The sequence below is a fragment of the Bos indicus x Bos taurus genome, chromosome 2, assembly GCF_003369695.1.
Source record: "Bos indicus x Bos taurus breed Angus x Brahman F1 hybrid chromosome 2, Bos_hybrid_MaternalHap_v2.0, whole genome shotgun sequence".
Lineage (NCBI taxonomy): Eukaryota > Metazoa > Chordata > Mammalia > Artiodactyla > Bovidae > Bos > Bos indicus x Bos taurus.
The window spans coordinates 93,453,260-93,472,560 of NC_040077.1; the positions used below are offsets into that span (position 1 = coordinate 93,453,260).

General features: G+C 38.2%; 1 protein-coding gene across 1 annotated transcript in view; it reads left to right on the forward strand.

Moving 5' to 3' along the window:
* Positions 1-19,301, forward strand: part of PARD3B (par-3 family cell polarity regulator beta) — a 1,152,531-nt gene that overhangs the window by 749,024 nt on the left and 384,206 nt on the right. Inside the window, exon 16 of the mRNA XM_027565061.1 lies at positions 4,017-4,061. Within this exon, the coding sequence (XP_027420862.1) occupies positions 4,017-4,061 (45 nt within the window). The remainder of the gene's footprint in view (positions 1-4,016; positions 4,062-19,301) is intronic.

The window sequence follows — 19,301 nt, forward strand, 5'->3', positions numbered from 1 at the left end:
GTGATAAAGGAAGTTGAGTATTAATTATAACACTTGTCATTAAAAAAAAAAAAAGCTTGGTGGTATATGTAATTTTACCTCATTTTCTCATTTGCTACTGTTATTTAAATCACTTCCCAGCACTAAGCATGTGCATAAAAGATGATTGTTCCCAATTTAACCTTTTAAATAAAATGTATTCTATTAATTAAGTCATTACAGTTCCCTCCATTTTCTATTATGTTCATTCATCTATCTTCTGTCCTAAAGATAGACATCTGTGTCAGTGAATATTTGGAGAAAGACCCCTAATTTTTATGCCTGTCACCCATTTGGATGTTCTACACTGTTTTTTGAAATAGTTTGTTAGTGTTCTAAAGAATTTCAAATTGTCAATTAAAATAATAAGTACTCCTACTAAAAATAGTAGATAGTATTCAGCCAAAAAGTTATCATGTTCAGCCTAACATGGCTGGTGAACTTTCAGTACTTATATTGGCTTAGATTTAATGGTATAACTTATGGCTGTTAAAAAAAGATAAAAACAAAAAATAAGATCTTACCCTTGTGTGAATTCCTGATACAGGATGCTTGGGGCTGGTGCACTGGGATGACCCAGAGGGACGGTATGGGGAGGGAGGTGGTAGGGGGGTTCAGGATGGGGAACACGTGTACACCCGTGGTGGATTCATGTTGATGTATGGCAAAACCAATACAATATTGTAAAGTAATTAGCCTCCAATTAAAATAAATTTATATTAAAAAAAAGAATAGCTGCATAAAATGAGACCGTATATATATTGCCTTTTTCGACTACAAAATAAACTCAGAGCCAGATAAACTGAAAGGTGAAACCTGTTGTAAGTGTTGGATTATCCATGAGATGCAACTGAAAATATCCTATGAAGTCTTTTCCTTTATAATCCTTGGCAGGTTAAGTCATAAACACCATCAGCATCATCAAATTCACCACCCTTCCCACTCTCACAGTTTCCATTTATCAAAAGTTTTCATTTATTGAGAAATACATACCTGAAACTGTGCTAAGTGATTTTGTAAATGTTTTTCACTCAGTTTTCACAATTCTTTGTATAGTGTTTTATATTATTTTTCACACTGAGAAACTGAAGTTTAATGGAACTTACTAACTTTCCTGGTAAATCTGGAATTTAAGTCACATTTATCCGATTATAAGCTATCATGTTATTATGTAAAATTATGTAAATTTTTCTATTTAGTTTATCATTACTGATGATTTAATAACTAATATTTATTAAGCAGTTACTATGGGCTGCCCTCATGGCTCAGATAGTAAAGAATCTGCCTGCAGTGTGGGAGACCTGGATTCGATCCCTGAGTTGGGAAGATCCCCTAGAAGAGGGCATGGCAACCCTCTCCAGTATTCTTACCTGAAGAATCCCCATGGACAGAAGAGCATGGCAGCCTACAGTCCATGGAGTTGCAAAGAGTCAGACATGACTGAGAGTGAGCGACTAAGCACATGTGATCTTCTACATATTTTGCATAAACTTACAATATATAACGTTCACTCTAAGCATACCTGGAAAGCAGTATCATCCTCATTTTATAGATGATGCGACTGAGGCACAGATAGGTAAAATAAATTTACCTATGAAGCTCTGGTTTTTACATTTATTAATAAAGTTAATAAATATATTAAAATAATAAGTCAAGATTTTTATCTCAGATGATTTCTCATCTGTATAATGGAAATGAATTATTTTGGCTTGAATCCATTAAAACTGTAGAATTCTGAACATGTTAAACAAAATTATAGCTAACACTGTTAATATTGATCATGATAGAAAGTTTCTATTCATAAGATGTATTCTAATTTAAAAGGTAATAGTATTCTAACATAAGAGTGTCTGTCAGGGCTTTTCTTACATTGGATTCATATTGTCAATAATTTGAGAAATATTATAACTCTTCTATGATTCATCACAACTATAGTAGAGTGATTAAAAGTGCTTTGTTTAAGCCTTGGCTCCTCCACTTACGAGGTGTGCCTCAGTTTCTTTATCTGTAAAGATAATAACAACCATCATCACAGGTTACTGTGAGCATTAAATGAATTAATAGATATAAAAGGTAGAGGGTAGAACTTGTATATCATAAGTGCTAAGTATTAGCTACTAGTAATATTTTTTTTAATCGTCATCCTTGTTTTCCACTATTTTTTCCATTTATACAACAGATTCCACTGCAAGTTTTTTCAGAACAGGGTAAGACAGAATTTGGCCCACAACTGGAGCCTGATACATAGCGACTGGCATCTCCTCCTGGAAGCACAAAGTCTAACATGATTTTTAAGCAAGTTAATATTAATACCAGGGTAATCACAAACATGTAATGTTTCTATCTAGAAAATAAAGAAATGCTTAGGAAAAGGGGGCTAGGTGGGTGTGGGAAGATTTATGAAAATTTTTGTATAGTGACCGGATCAGTGAAATAGACTGAATGTTATAGGTAAAGGAAGGAGAGGCCTATTACTCTGAGACCAATCGAATGTTTGGGGAAATGAAGGAGATCTTTCTGTTAGCAAATTCCCCCTTGCTTTGTGTCTACCCTTGAGCCACCAGAGTTTCACAGACTAATATAGACTATGACACATGGTGAATATTGAATGGCTGTTGTTGAATATTGAGGTGATAATCCATGCAGAGTTGCCTAAGGGTTAAGAACACTTTGATTCTACGTTCATGAGAGATACTGGTTAGTAGCTTTCATAGACTTCCTTTGCTTGATATTATATCAGGGTAATGCCAGCCTCACAATGAGTTAGGAAATGTTCTCTCCTCTGAATTTTCTGAAAGAATTTCTGGAGAATTGGTAGTATTTCTTCCTAAATTTTTGGTTGAATTCATCAAGGCAGTCATCTGGGTCTAGAGGTTTCTTTCTCACAAAGTTTGAACTACAAATCCATTAAAAAAAAAAAAAAAAAACCAACAAGCTATGGAGCTGTTAGATTATCTCTTCCTATATAAGCTTTGGTAATTTGTGTCTTTCAAAATCATATCCATTTCATGAGAGCTATGTTCGCTTACATTTTTACTCACTGCTGACGCAATATCCTTCCTCCTATTCTAATGGATGCCCCTAAATTATGAAGTTTTTCACTCTGGGTATTGGGAAGGGGAACTTTATTCCCAGCCTTATGAGAACTGCAGGCACTGTGTTCTTTCCTCTTTGGGGTAGTTTTCGCCCAGGTTTTGGGTAGTTTCCTCACATCATGTGATCATTAGCAATTAATTAAATACCTGCAGGGATCCTCTGCAGATCTCAGAAAGAATTCTGTATACCTCTCTTCTCTCTAATTCTCTGATCTAAGCTCTGTCTGCCCTGGTTTTCCCTGGATTTCCAGCTTCGCATCCTCAGACTGGCATATTCCTGGGCTCTGCCTATATTCCCCTTCTTACACCACAATCTGAAGACTTTCTCCAGACAGTAAACTGCAGCAACTGTAGGAATCACCCTACTTCTTTTCCATCTCTACAGAGTCACTGTCCTCTGTTGCCTGATGAAGATCTTATCTTTTGAATGCTATTGTTTCCTGTTATATTTATTTTAAAATACATTTTTCAGAAGGAATTGTAAATTTGCTCCCTTTTGGTCCATTTTGACCAGATACAGAAATTCGATCCTTGGGGACTGAGCATATTGCTGTTATGCACAAAGAGTCTTATTATATATTCTACAGCCCCAGATACTTGAGTTTAAGTTCTGTTTTTGTGGCTACAGAAACAACAGTCCAGTTCAAATAAGTGAAAATATTAAAACAATTCAAAAGAATGAAATTCTATTCAAAGAAGATTTAATGAACATATGTTTCTTCATAACTGTCTTTAAAATACCTACCAAGAGAAATGAGATGCCCCAGGCAGGCTGGGGAAACTTTTTTCTCAAATCTTTGCCAGTAAAAGATTTCACTTACTACAAATCTATATTAATTTATTGTTCAAAAACTGGCTGATTTACAAGTTGATCTGATCCTCATCTCTTTTATTTCTTTGCAGTGCCAGATGAAAGCAAAGTCCATTCATTGGCTGGACACAAATCGGGTAAGAAATTCCTTGTCACTGACTTTATATTCTCCTTCCTGGAAATCTCTGGCTGTGTTTGAGTAGTAGTTGGAACCTGTTTCCATCCACTTGTCACTGAAAGGCTTGCTCATTAATACATGAGATGTCTCTGACTTCCACAAAGATGAATTATTGCTTGGCCGTCTCAATAGTAGCATAATGTATGCTGACTCAAATGTTTAAGAAGGAAGAAAGATTTCCAAAAAATAATTATAAAACCAAAAATCTTTAACCTGTACACCAGCTGAACACTTGCAGTCACAAAAAATTACTAAGAAAACCCAAGAAAGTTTGAATTTTTTTTCTGCAATGATTAAAGTAGCAGGTCAAAGATGTTCCAAAATAAGGAAAACGTGGCCATTTCTTCCTTCTCAAAAAGGAATCATCTTTCTACCTGTCATCAAATGGGATTGGGCCTGAGATGATTTATGTATGAGCTCCTTGGGGGGGTGCCCTAGCAAGCCCATAAGGATCTCTGAGGGTCTTCAGGCTCTTTCTGTATTTTGTGTGTGATACCATCAGGTCTAAAATCCAAGCTTTCCTTTCATTGCCAAGTGACCTACCTTCTATTCCTTTGCACTTCCTTCAGCATCATTTATTCACATTATTTGAAAACACTTTAAGCTAGTAAGTACAGGGTGCATTATTTGTGGGGATAGTATCCATTTTACTCTTAGAAATACCGCTCTAAACAACAGGAGGGTTATGATGTGTTGGCATCCCTTCATTTTTGAAACAAAGAAGTTGTTCCCATCACCAAGTATCTCCTGTGTTTATGGGCCAATTATGTTCTCAGCAGTAAGTGGCCTTGATGCCTCATTACTTCCATCATGTTCCAGGGCAAGATTATGATTTTTTTTTCCCTTTTCTTCTTTCTCTAAATTCACTAGTGATAACAGCAGGAAAGGGCTGGTTTGCAACTGTTAGATGTTTTCTTTTCTGCCCCTTCTAATAAAGAGCCTAAGAGGTTAGATCACTGTGAAAGAAAAGATTTCTGTAGGAGTGATAAATTGCCACATGCTGCTTGTTCCCATCATCTTCGTCCATTAAACTCTCTACCACGGGAAATATTTTTAGGAGTCTGAGAAGGAAGTTCCCATGACCAAGGAACTCCCAAGGATAGTCTACATTTTGTTCATCTTAAATGACTGTTACTACTTGTCCTTGGGCTTCTCTGGTGGCTCAGTGATAAAGAATCCGTCTGCCAATGCAGGAGATGCAGGTTCAATCCCTGGGTTGGGAAGATTCCCTGAAGAAGGAAATGGCAACCCACTCCAGTATTCTTGCCTGGGAATTCCCATGGACAGAGGAGCCTGGCAGGCAACAGTCCATGGGGTTGCAGAGAGTCAGATAAAACTTAGCAACTAGACAACAACTACTTGTCCTTAGTTCTCTTACACATATTAATACTTGAAGATATAAACTCTTTTGTGAACTGAGATGCACTTCAGTGTAAGTAGAGGAAGCATTTTTTAAAGAATGTTTATCAACTTGAGTTTTGAAAACAACTGATTAATAAATGTTCTGCCTTTTTCCAGGGAATCAAATGTTATTCTAATCTTACTTTGTTTCCAAACAAATTACTGTTAGCTAGTAACTAAAAATTATTGTCACTATTTTTAAATGCAAACATTATCTGAGTATATTGCTATAGTATTTTAAGTAAATTTAATGGTATATCTTTATGTAGTATGCTGCTGCTGCTGCTACTGCTAAGTCACTTCAGTCGTGTCCAACTCTGTGTGACCCCAGAGACGGCACCCAACCAGGCTCCCCTGTCCCAGGGATTCTCCAGGCAAGAACACTGGAGTGGGTTGCCATTTCCTTCTCCAATGCATGAAAGTGAAAAGTGAAAGTGAAGTCGCTCAGTTGTCTCTGACTCCTAGCGACCACATGGACTGCAGCCCACCAGGCTCCTCCATCCGTGGGATTCTCCAGGCAAGAGTACTGGAGTGGGGTGCCACTGCCTTCTCCATGTAGTATGAAATAAAGATATTAGTAAAGAAGTACTCTAAACATGAAATAATCTTCCAAATTGAAAGAAAATGGCAAAAATGGCATAATTTTAAAACTCTTAGATTAATTATGAGCTTCACATGGCAGCTTTATTTTAGCTGGTAATAGAAATATTACTAATGATCTTCATATCCCATGAAGCACTGTTTTAAAGAAGATTTTCATTACTGATGAGCTATTATTACAATATTCACTATTCTTATAGTTTAAGTACTTTTTTATCCTATCACAACATCATCAATTCTTTCATTGGCTCTCTGTGGAACCAGGGAAAATGCTGAAAACAACCAGAAACTTGATAATTTTGAATCAAAAGTGGCATACAATTAAACACAATAAAGAGAGCTAACCAATCACCTAAAATTGTGTGCTGTAGAGTTCCATTAAATGAGAGCACTCTATAAAACATTCGAGACAGTACTGAGAGAACAAAAAGCAGCCTTAAAGAAAAAGTTGCTACTAAAGTCTTAAATTATAGTAATCCTCAAGAATTCATCCCTCCTGTAAAGGGCAGCTCTCTTCATTGGCTGCACTTGGGTAGAACATTTTCCATGAGGCCCTGGTGATAGCAGCAGTTTAACAACAGTGAAAGAGAATTAAGGGTCCTTTTGATTCTGGCAACTTCTTTCTGTCATTTTTAACATTCCCCTAATACAGAGCTGTATTCTCCATCTGCTACAGTCTATACTACTAAGCAAGTTGCCAGTTTGGATTGTAATGTACAATGTTGCCTAATCATTTACACTTATCTTGCCAATGTCAGCTTCTTTTCCTTTCATCTTTCCCTTCCCCTAATCCTTCCTCCAGAATTTTCGGGTGACAAAGTAGTATCTCTTTTACTAAGAAGAAAGAATATCTCTCCCTGTCTCTTTTTAATTATAAAAATGTGGACAGCTTTCATACTGTCCAAGACCATCAGGAAGTTAAATTAAATTGTATGTGCTGACCTAAATCTGTCATCTATCCTCTTATTTGGGATGATATTCAACATTTTAATAAATTCATCTGAGTTAAAATTTCTTCTGAGTCAGCTACTTAGTGGGTAGAGAGCCGTTTCATGCCAAGTTCCATCTGTTGGCCTGGCTTGGGTACCTCCCAAGTTTGTGACAGTGTTTTTGGCACCCTTTCCTTGGCTTATTCTTTAAATGGTTGATCCCTCAGAGCTCAGATCAAATCAAAGTCTTAGGTAAGATAAATCTTTCTAACATTTTTGGCCCAAAATATAGTATTCCCTCACCTCTTCTGGAATCAATCCAGTATTCTTGAGACCTCTCTAATCATCTGCCTCAGGGGCTTTCCCCTGGCAGTGCATGGCATCTCACACCTTGGCAAGTAAAATGCCAGGCTGGTACTCCTGTTTATAATCTTATTAGATCCTCCTCCACATATGAGAGGCATTAATACTTATGGGATGGCGAGACTTACTCAGAGAAGTTAGGAACAAAATACTTTTTGTTTGGTTCCCTTAAGAAAAAAGTCATAAGTTTTAGAGAGTCTTAGAAAACCAAAAAGCTGTCTTTCACCTTTTCCCTTAACTGTCTCACTGATTTAATTTTGACAAAACTCAAGTCCTAGCAATGCGGGAAGGGATAAACTTCAGCAAAATGTATATTTTAAAAAATAAAACCATTTTTTTAAATGACAAACATTCAGAAGGAACATTAGAATCCAGAGAAAATGACATCAAATTTGTTATAGCTTTTAAAAAAATTGTGCTTTGATTTTTGCTATACACAGACTCGGACAGTATGTCTGAGAAGGAATCCTTTTCTTTTGCCCAATTTACTGAACTGACACTGAAACCAATAGTTTAGTGCTCCTCAGCATTCAGACAGAAAGGGCTTATAAATTTTACTTTTTTTAAACTGTGCCTTCATATTATTTTGTTTTGATTTACTGCTTAGAACGGTTTTAATATGTATTGACTGTCTGCAGAGATCCTTGCTGACCCAGCTCTTTAAGATGATGCAGTGCTGAAGAAAGCCGATGAGTCCTTCTTTATGAGCTCTGACATATTAATTAGCAAAATGGACTAAAAAGCTTTCCTGTTTCTATTTTAATTTCTTATAGTCTCAAACACCTGTCTATACAGCTGTAAAACAGGCAAGTCTGTAAAAGTAATGTTTGGCAGCTAGTGCAGACCTTTCCTGAGCTGAGTTTATCAATTAATGAGCAAGATTCATCAGCAATCTAGGGGGGATGTTTCCAGATGAGATGCCTTGCAACCACTAAGGACAGTGGGTACACACACTGCTGTTGAGAAGCTGAAGCTCAAGACACAAGTCCTTGTTCTTGCGGTTGGTAACTCTTGGGGTTAAGATATAAATCCAGATATGGTGTGGCAGATGCCATGCATTGGCCATTTTATTTTCCACCAGCTTATGCCTAATACCTCACCATCTCAAGAACTGAGAAGAATACAGGAGTAAGACACAGTCTAGTTGGAAGGCATGACACACATGTCAAAATACCTATAAATCCTTACTTTACCTTTTGTAACATCAACTAGCTGAACTAGGAACACAACAGGTATAACTTCTCTAAGGCAATTAATTGAGCAGAAGAGTATCTAATCTTGATAATTTGTGCGTTCTTTTTTCTGCATGCATGTGTACATGTGAATGTGTGGGCCAAGTGAAGAGATGTGTGAGAGAAAATATGCATGTGATGTACATACATTATGCATAATTTATAGCAAATGTGTATGTGATATATCCTATAGCAAAGGCTGAGAGCTTAATATGCAAGTTGCTAGCTTGATAGATCGTACCTTCTGCTTTAAATGCATTATGTGTAAACTTCAAATCTAGAATGTTCGAATATAGCTAAAGAAATTGCTGGATCTTTGTGAAAGAACAGATAAAACATAAAATGACTGGATAGTCACTTTAATATGAGTAGTGGGCTATTAAATGATGTTCCATAAATTATGTTGAGTCTTAGTATTTCATACTTTTATTGAATATCTAAGTTAAAATATGCATTTAAAATTTGGAACACCAACCATGGTCATTTTTCATGTTTGAGTCTTCTAATTGAGTTACTGCTTTTTATTACTTTTCATTGCTATTGTTGATAAGGAAATAATATCTTGGAGTAAGTGGGGAGTGGACTTGAACTATCTTTCTTTCCTCATCAGTTGGTTGAGGTAATATTGCATGGTTATTTGGGATATTTATTTCTAAGCTTTTGTCACGTGTTATATCGGATAACTATAGCTTTAGACACAAGAAATGTATATATTTCCTACCTGTGTCAGCTTTGGTTTGCATTTCCATGGGATATAGGATGTTATCATTAAGGAAATTAATGATAACATCTAGGATTTTTTTCTATGGAAACTTGATTATGGAGCAACCCTGTATCTCCTATATTGCAAACTGTTAGTGGTTTATCTCTAAAATTCAATGAATCAAAACAAATTAGAAAGAAATATATCATAAGATAAGATTATTTACCATTTGAATATGGTGTATGTGTGTGCATTTCTTTATTTCATGAGTAAATAGAGATTACATTTTTTTTTTTTTTACAAATCACATTTCAAAATTATTTCTGTTCCACTCATGTTTTTTAAACACCCACTCTGTAACAGGTATTCTGTTGTGTGCTGGAGATACAAAGTGACATGTATCAGAAAAGAACTGCTTCCATAGTAAGATCTGAAAGATAAATAGAAGGTTGGCGAATAGAAAAAGTCAGTGAACTAACACATTTCAGGCTCATGGAAGGTTATGAAAACCTGAAACATCATGGTGTGTTCAAGAAACTGTAAGCAGTTTGTATGGCAGGAGTGCAGAGGGGAGAGGGACAAGCTAGGAGGTGAAGAAGCCGGCAGAGATTAGATCACAGGGAACTCCTACCAAATGGAAGAAAGTGAGTTTAATCCTGCAGACTCAGAGAATCTAAACAGATTAAAGGAGCAGAGTGGTCAGTTTTATAGTATAATGATATCACTCTGTTGGTTGTGGGGACTTGAAAGGATTTTAAAAAAGGAGAGAAGCAAGAATAGTTAGGAGACCATTGCGGTAGTCCAGATAAGAGGTGATGTGGATATAAAGTTAAGTGATTAAATGGAGAAAAGAAAAGTAAGAAATATTTAGAGAATAAAACCTAGAATTCTGATTGTTTTTTGTTTGTTTGTTTTTGGTGTTTGTTTTGTTTTTAATCAAACTGAGAAAGAGGGTCCAATGAGATTCTCAATGTGTCAGTCAGCTGTTGCTACAACCATGCTATGTAATAGCAGCTAAGCCACAAGGGAAGCCCAAGAATACTGGAGTGAGTAGCCTATCCCTTCTCCAGGGGATCTTCCCAACCCAGGAATCAAACCCAGGTCTCCTGCATTGCAGGCAGATTCTTTACCAGCTAAGCTACCAGGGAAGCCCATAAAACCAACAGTAAACATTTATCTCTTCATCATGTATCGTCAGGTGGACTAGGAGTTATAGATCTCAAAGTGTTTGACTGGGTTTGGCTCCAGTCTGTAGTTCAGGTCCAGGTTTACTTCCTGTGTCTCTCATAGTCCTTGGACCAGTGGTTTCCTGAGGCAAGTACTTTTGATAACAGTGATAAGATGTAAATAGAGTAGACACAGAGGGAACCCATAGGCTCTGTGCCAGTGTTCATGTATTAATGATGAGAGAGTGAAGGTGATGGAGAGAATGATAAGAAGAGTAGAGGGAAACAAAGCAGGATGCATGGGCTCCCAAGGAGACAGGATATTATATAAGGGTAGAGGGAAAATGCAATGGCACCCCACTCCAGTGCTTGAAGAAGGCAACGGCACCCCACTCCAGTACTCTTGCCTGGAAAATCCCATGGATGGAGGAGCCTGGTAGGCAACAGTCTATGGGGTCGCTAAGAGTCGGACACGACTGAGCGACTTCACTTTCACATTTCACTTTCCTGCATTGGAGAAGGAAATGGCAACCCACTCCAGTGTTCTTGTCTGGAGAATCCCAGGGACGGGGGAGCCTGGCAGGCTGCCATCTATGAGGTCGCACAGAGTCAGACACGACTGAAGTGACTTAGCAGAGGGAAAATGTACCTGAAAATATAAACAAGAAATAAGGAGACAGCTGAGTCTCTTCCCAGCCCTGACTTGTATAATATGGGTAAGAAAGAACAGTTGCAAATAAGGCCTGCAGGAGAAGCAGAATTCTTAGTGGAAAGCTAGATGTCAGTGAAGGCTAAAATTGGGGGTATTCCCTTGGAGAAAAAGTGGAAACAGTGCAGATTTTTTCTTTGGTTCCAAAATGTCTACCATAAAAAAAGATGTACAACTTGAGAGTTGCTAGTTAAGTTTTATCTGGGGCAAAATGAGGACTACAGCCTGGGAGGCAGCATCTCAGATAGCTCTGAGAGACTGTCCCAAAATGGCAGTGGGGGAAAGTCAATATATAAGGTTTTGGTGAAAGGGGAGTTCAGGGCCATGAAGCTCTCATTTTACAAAAGTTTTCTGTTGGTCATGAGGATCTGCTGTTACCATGAAAGGATTTAGTGCTTCTCAAAATATGAGGAGACGCAAGGATTGAGATCATAAAATCTGTTCCTAAAAACATCCAACTATCTAAAGACCTGTCCCACCAGATTCCCTGGAGCACAGAGTGCCTCAGTCCACCCTGAACTACCTCAGGAATTGTTGAGGGTTAACAGCTATAGCAGCAAGGGATTCATTCTCTGTAAAGGCAGATGGCAGATGCCTTTGTTGTTCAGTCAGTAATGCTCTTGGTAAGTGCCAATTTATAAGTGACAAAAATCACTGCAGACAGTAATTGCAGCCATGAAATTAAAAAACATTTGCTCCTTGGGAGAAAAGTTATGACCAACATAGACAGCATATTAAAAAGCAGAGACATCACTCTGCCTACAAAGGTCCATATAGTCAAAGCTGTGGTTTTTCCAGTAGTCATGTACAGATGTGAGAGTTGGACCATAAAGAAGGCTGAATGCTGAAGAATTAATGCTTTTGAATTGTGGTGCTAGAAAAGACTTTTGAGAATCTGTTGGACTGCAAGGAGATCAAACCAGTTAATCCTAAAGGAGATCAATGCTGAATATTCATTGAAAGGACTAATGCTGAAGCTGAAGCTCCAGTACTTTGACAACCTGATGTGAAGATCGGACTTATTGGAAAAGATCCTGATGTTGGGAAAGATTAAGGGCAGGAGGAGAAGAGGACGGCAGAAGATGAGATGGTTGTATGGTATCACTGACTCAATGGACTTGTGTTTGAGCAAACTCTAGGAGATGGTAAAGGATAGGGAAGCCTGGTGTGCTGCCATCCATGGGGTCACAAAGAGTTGTACACAACTTAGCAACTGAACAACAAAAGGCAGGGGAATTTTCAGAGAAGAGGTTAGAAGCGAACAGCATTTTGTCAACCATGGAAGGATAGTGAAGACTCAAGAAGACAAGATGAAGGAGTTTGGGATGGAGGAGAGAGTTGGAAGGTGAGTCACAGATGAACAGAGTGGTGTAAGGTGACAGCACAGGGAGGAAATAGATGGCCAAAAAGCTCACACCTTGGAAAGTGACTAAAGATGGCAGGAGTGATGTACCTGGTTTATTTAGATGGCTCTCTGCATTTGCCAGAGAATCAGTTTTCACTCTTTAGTAAACAGAAAAAAAAGTCTGGAGCCAATTTAGACTCATTGGTAGCCTAGATGTATTATTTCTTGTAGAGAGATCTTATCTTGAAGGATGAGGAGATAAAGATTTTCCAAGAAGAAACGGTCCCAAGGTTATAAGTTTTGAGAAGATGCTTGCATTTTACTAGGTTTGGAGACTGAGAAATGGCCATGGGTAATCACTTCTGCTGGACAGGAGACGGATAGCCAGATCAAAAAGAAGTGAGGAGAAATGGGAGGTAGAAATAAGCATAGCTGATCTTTCTAGAAGTTTAATATTAACAGAAAAGAGAGAGGTGTATCTAGAGAAGAAATTGTCATTGTTGTTCCATTTCATGTCATTAATGAGAAACACTGGACCAAGTTTGTGGACTGAGAAGAAAGAGATATTTGTAAGAGAATAAAGAAAGAGAAAATTATTAAAGGGATAAGAATGAGTGTAGTTTTATAGCAGTTGGCTTTGAAGAAGATGAGCCAAGATCATGGGGAAAGTGGCAAGGATACATGTGTTATAGATAAATGTGTAGGTAGACGGGTAAAGAATTAAAGATGTTAATGGGCTCAATTTCCTTGGTGATGCCAAAGTCTGTACACAGTTGCGTTATAGAGCTGTTCAATAGGCTGGCCAAGAATATAAGAAACACTATAAATAATAGGTAGCCCGTGTTGGGATGTGTTTAAGTCACTGAAACAAAATTGGATGGGAAACTGTATAACAATATATTTATACATATGCATGCACATACTGCATTCAAGAGTTGATTTGCAAAACAGCTGTGATTTTTCCCTGAACTAAAATGTTCTTACCTTTTGCAGTTATATTCTCAATTCTTTATTTATGGTGAAATTATAGAAAGATAGGACTAAGTGGATCATTATATATGTCTAGTACAACCAACTTCTTTTAAAGAGTGTTACTTAGGGAAAATCACCGCCCACCAAAGCCCCAAGTAGTCAGACCTATTGACTTCTCTTCCACAAACTCTTGCTTTGTGAATTCAGATGTCACTGATACCAGTTTTGCCTGATTTAATAACCTGAACTATCATTAAAATCCTCAAAATTTCCCCCAACCCGCAAGGATAACAGAAAGATAGAATAATTTAGCACAGCACTAGTCTTTTCTGCTTTTCCTTTTCTCTCACTGAAACCTACCAGAATGATAAGCTTCTGTATACAAAAATCTGTATTTTTTTCAAAGTTTATGGCAGACTTTGCACACAATTTGTATCTGTTTATAGTTGCTATTCATTATACTTTATATTTGTATTATAGTGTTCTAGTTATTTCCCCCTAAATATGAATATACAAGACAAATTATTCTATTCTGAGCTCCAGTAGGCATTCGTTAATATGGTATAGTTGGTACATATTTTTCCCCTATGCCTTTATATATTGATATTTACATTATGAAATTCTCAGCAGTGAAAATCTTTATTATCCTGTTTTTCTTATAATTTATCTAAACTAAAGGCAGTTTATCTATGCAGATAAAATTTACTGTGTTTAAGTGTTCATTGATTTATAAAATCTATTGTTTAAGTTTTAACTTTTTGAACAAATTAAAAATTATTTTAGAAAAAGAGCCTATTCTATGTATGCCAAGTTCTTCTAATGTGACTGAACTCTCAAGCTTCAGCTTCCATGGGGATATGGATCTTGTATATTTGGAAAACAGTGGTTTGGAACTGAGAATTCTAATAGGGTTTCTAAATGCCAGAGTGAGCATCTGCAGTGAAAAATAGTATTAAATGATGACATGTAATATCAAATGGTTGATAAACATAAGTTAAATGTTTGACATCAGAACTTTACTGTAGGCTGAGCTATCTGTACCCAGTTCAGTTCAGTCACTCAGTCGTGTCCGACTCTTTGCGACCCCATGAATTGCAGCACGCCAGGCCTTCCTGTCCATCACCAACTCCCGGAGTTCACTCAAACTCATGTCCATTGAGTCGGTGATGCCATCCAGCCATCTCATCCTCTGTCGTCCCCTTCTCCTCCTGCCCCCAACCCCTCCCAGCATCAGAGTCTTTTCCAATGAGTCAACTCTTTGCATGAGGTGGCCAAAGTACTGGAGTTTCAGCTTTAGCATCAGTCCTTCCAAAGAACACCCAGGACTGATCTCCTTTAGGATGGACTGGTTGGATCTCCTTGCAGTCCAAGGGACTCTCAAGAGTCTTCTCCAACACCACAGTTCAAAAGCATCAATTCTTCGGCGCTCAGCCTTCTTCAGAGTCCAACTCTCACATCCATATATGACTACTGGAAAAACCATAGCCTTGACTAGACGGACCTTTGTTGGCAAAGTAATGTCTCTACTTTTGAATATGCTATCTAGGTTGGTCGTAACTTTTCTTCCAAGGAGTAAGTGACTTTGTACTTATTCTGCAACTGGAGAGGAACAACAGTAGGAGCCACAGGAAACAAGTGACTTAAAAATTACACAGGAATGCCATCATCAGTCAGACTCTTACTGTATGGACTTGGATGTGTTATGGGTAAAAACAAATCACATTCTTGAAAACATTAGAACTATAAATGTTAAGTTACATTTATGTTAAGAGCCCCAACTCTGTTCTCTTTCCTTTGTATTTAGTTTTAGGATGTTTTAAGTAAACTTTTTGCAGTGAAACTATTTCAATAACACTATTGGACACTATAACTAAATGTTGACAATCCTTTATCCAGAGTAGGTTTGGCAGGGGCTACAAAGCTTTTCTGTTTCTTTATAATTATTTCAGAAAGGTTTACACTGAGACCCGGAATTTAACACCACTCTTCTAAGGAAGGTTATGTTACACGTAAATCTGTGTGGAGAGAGAAAACAGAGACATTCTGATTCCGATGACCGAGAGGGGTTACAGCTCCCTGTTTGTAAGGCCTTTTATTTTAAACTTTTATGGGTAATCTACGTGCCAGTGTCAAGTGAATAGATCTTTAGTAGTTCTGGCAATGCTTTTAATTCTGAAATTTTCCCAGATAAAAAATTAGCCAACATATGATATTGAAAGGACAAATTTAAAATCCAACCTGAGACATCTGAAAATCAGCCCTTACATAACAGGTACCCTATCTGTGTTGAATAACATAAAATATCTCAAAGCCTAATTTTTTTTTTAATGTTTGATGAGTGGTAAAAAATCCACCTGCAATGCAGGAGACATGGGTTCAATCCCTGGGTCAAGAAGATCCCCTGGAGCAGGAAATGGCAACCCACTCCATTTTTCTTGCCTGGGAAATCCCATGAACAGAGGATGCTGGTGGGCTCCAGTCCATGGGGTTGAACGAGTCAGACACAACTGAGCTTGCGTGCACAGAGATATGACATTGCAGAGTAATGGTGAAAAACATTTAGAATATATTGGCTTTGATAATGTTGGTATTTAGATAAGGTGTGTCTGTATACACACATATGAATTTCATAAATGAATACTGGGTTGGGAGAGGAAAGCATTAAAAGACATGTATATTTCAAGAAAGTTTTTGCCTACTTAAAAAACATTCATATGCTCCTGTATTTAGGCTCTATCAGCAAGGATACATTTCAATACTGTTAACAAATCATAGCGTGTCCTCTATCCCTTGTCTTGAGCTGCCCTTGCATCCTGTCTCATGCCACCATCACCCTCCATTCCACCCTATCAGCTTCATCACACTTGTTCCCAATTCACAGAGCTGCTCACCATGCCATCTGATCAGATCTTGTTCTTTCATGTCTCTAAGCCCCAGTGGAACTCCCTGAAGGCCTACTTCCCTGAGCAGCCCTCCCAAGCTTCTTCACACTGGGGTCTCCTCTGGTATCTAGCTTTGTTTAACTTCAGGTGTCTTTGGGCTCTGTCTTTATACTTTTGAATTTCTCTCACCCTTTCCTGCTCTAGCTCACACTTCTGCTCCAGAGCCAGTTAGTCCCCGAGGAATTCCACAGGCTGCTTCTCAATCTCCTTTGATCAATAGTCGTGACTTCCTTAGACCATCAAGGATCCCAAGTCCTACCTTTTCCTCATATAGGTGGGAGGACTCTGTTATCTATATTCTACAATTTTACATGCTGAATCTAATCATTGAAACATTGCATAAATGAGGTGATTTAGCATGGGGACTGGCACAGAATATGCACAGAAGAACCACAGGAAAAGGGATAGTTTCTGGGAAGGAAATGAGAGGGCTGAATCCCACAATCACACTGGGAACTATTTGGGAGCCAAAAGTATTTCAGGAGGAAGGGAATAGAGAGAGACTTAACCATGAGATACCTCATTTATGGGTTGCTGGAAAATGTGCCAATGAAAAACATATTTAGGGTATGTTAAACTCCCCTGTCAATTTTTGATATCCTAGAAGGCAGGAACTTAGTCTTTGAAATTGATTCAGTAAGGCATCCACTTCATGATAGGTACAAAAGTTTCTTTTTCTTTTTTTTTAGAGATTCATGTTGCCCAACTGTGTCCAATAAAAGCTGAATTATTAAGAGGGCTCATGATGAATATGTAAAAATTAAAAAGAAAAAGCAACCTAGATTACTCCTTCTAGCTAAAATAAGCAAATGCAAATTCATTCTCACTCTATGGATAATTAGAAACCACACACCTACAGAAAACAAGTTACATATTCCACCCCATTAGAACAAAGCTGTTCAGAGTTACCGTTTGAATAAAAACCCTTTTATTAACCAATCCGATTTTTAAAATGTGCCTGCCTTTTCAACCAGGAAAACTACAACTGCAAAGAGGGAAGGAAAAAGGCAGATAGTTCTCTAAAATATCATGATATGGCCATCAGGAATTTGTTAGAGGAATTAAAAATGTTCGTGTCAAATTGGTTACGAAGGCGTCTTGTTGTACTGTGCTGTGCTTAGTTGCTCAGTTGTGTCCGACTCTTTGCCACCCAGTGGACGGCAGCCTACCAGGCTCCTCTGTTCTTGGGGATTCTCCAGGCGAGAATACTGGAGTGGCTTGGCATGCCCGCCTCCAGGGGATCTTCCCAACCCAGGGATTGAACCAAGGTCTCCCACATTGCAAGTGGATTCTTTACCGTCTGAGCCACCAGGGAAGCCCAAGAATACTGGAGTGAAGTTATTATTCTAACAGACCTCAGAGAAAATGTTACTATTGGTTTGGATTACTGAGCTAGTGGTTCATGAACTATTTCAAGTGATTTATATGAACAAACACTTTTTGTTTTTTTAAAGTGTGAAGCATGTATAATATCATGTATGAAACGAGTTGCCAGTCCAGGTTTGATGCATGATACTGGATGCTTGGGGCTGGTGCACTGGGACGACCCAGAGGAATGGTATGGGGAGGGAGGAGAGAGGAGGGTTCAGGATGGGGAACACATGTATACCTGTGGCAGATTCATTTCGATATTTGGCAAAACTAACACAATATTGTAAAGTTTAAAAATAAAATAAAATTAAAAAAAAATAAAGTGTGCATCTATATAAATGGGTATTAATAAATGAGATTTTAAAGAATATTGACTATGCCAAAGCCTTTGAATGTATGGGTCACAATAAACTGTGGAAAATTCTGAAAGAGATAGGAATACCAACCATCTGACCTGCCTCTTGAGAAACCTGTATACAGGTCAGGAAGCAACAGTTAGAACTGGACATGGAACAACAGACTGGTTCCAAATAGGAAAAGGAGTACATAGAGGCTGTATATTGTTACCCTGTTTATTTAACTTATATGCAAAGTACATCATGAGAAACAGCGGGCTGGAGGAAGCACAAGCTGGAATCAAGATTGCCAGGAGGAGTATCAATAACCTCAGATATGCAAATGACACCACCCTTATGGCAGAAAGTGAAGAAGAACTAAAGAGCCTCTTGATGAAAGTGAAAGAGGAGAGTGAAAAAGTTGGCTTAAAGCTTAACATTCAGAAAATGAAGATCATGGCATCTGGTCCCATCATTTCATGGCAAATAGATGGGGAAACAGTGGAAACAGTGGCTGACTTTATTTCTTTGGGCTCCACAATCACTGCAGATGGTGATTGCAGCCATGAAATTAAAAGACGCTTACTCCTTGGAAGGAAAGTTATGACCAATAGACAGCATATTCAAAAGCAGAGACATTACTTTGTCAACAAAGGTCCGTCTAGTCAAGGCTATGGTTTTTCCAGTGGTCATGTATGGATGTGAGAGTTGGACTATAAATAAAGCTGAGTGCCGAAGAATTGATGCTTTTGAACTGTGGTGTTGCAGAAGACTCTTGAGAGTCCCTTGGACTGCAAGGAGATCCAACCAGTCCATCCTAAAAGAGATTAGTCCTGGGTGTTCATTGGAGGGACTGATGCTGAAGCTGAAACTCCAATACTTTGGCCACCTGATGCAGAGAGCTGACTCATTTAAAAAGACCCTGATGCTGGAAAGACTGAGGGCAGGAGGAGAAGGGGACGACAGAGGATGAGATGGTTGGATGGCATCACTGACACAATGGACATGGGTTTGGGTGAACTCCAGGAGTTGGTGATGGACAGGGAGGCCTGGCATGCTGCAGTTATGGGGTCCCAAAGAGTCCGACATGACTGAGTGACTAAACTGAGTAAGGAAATTTCGTATAAAATG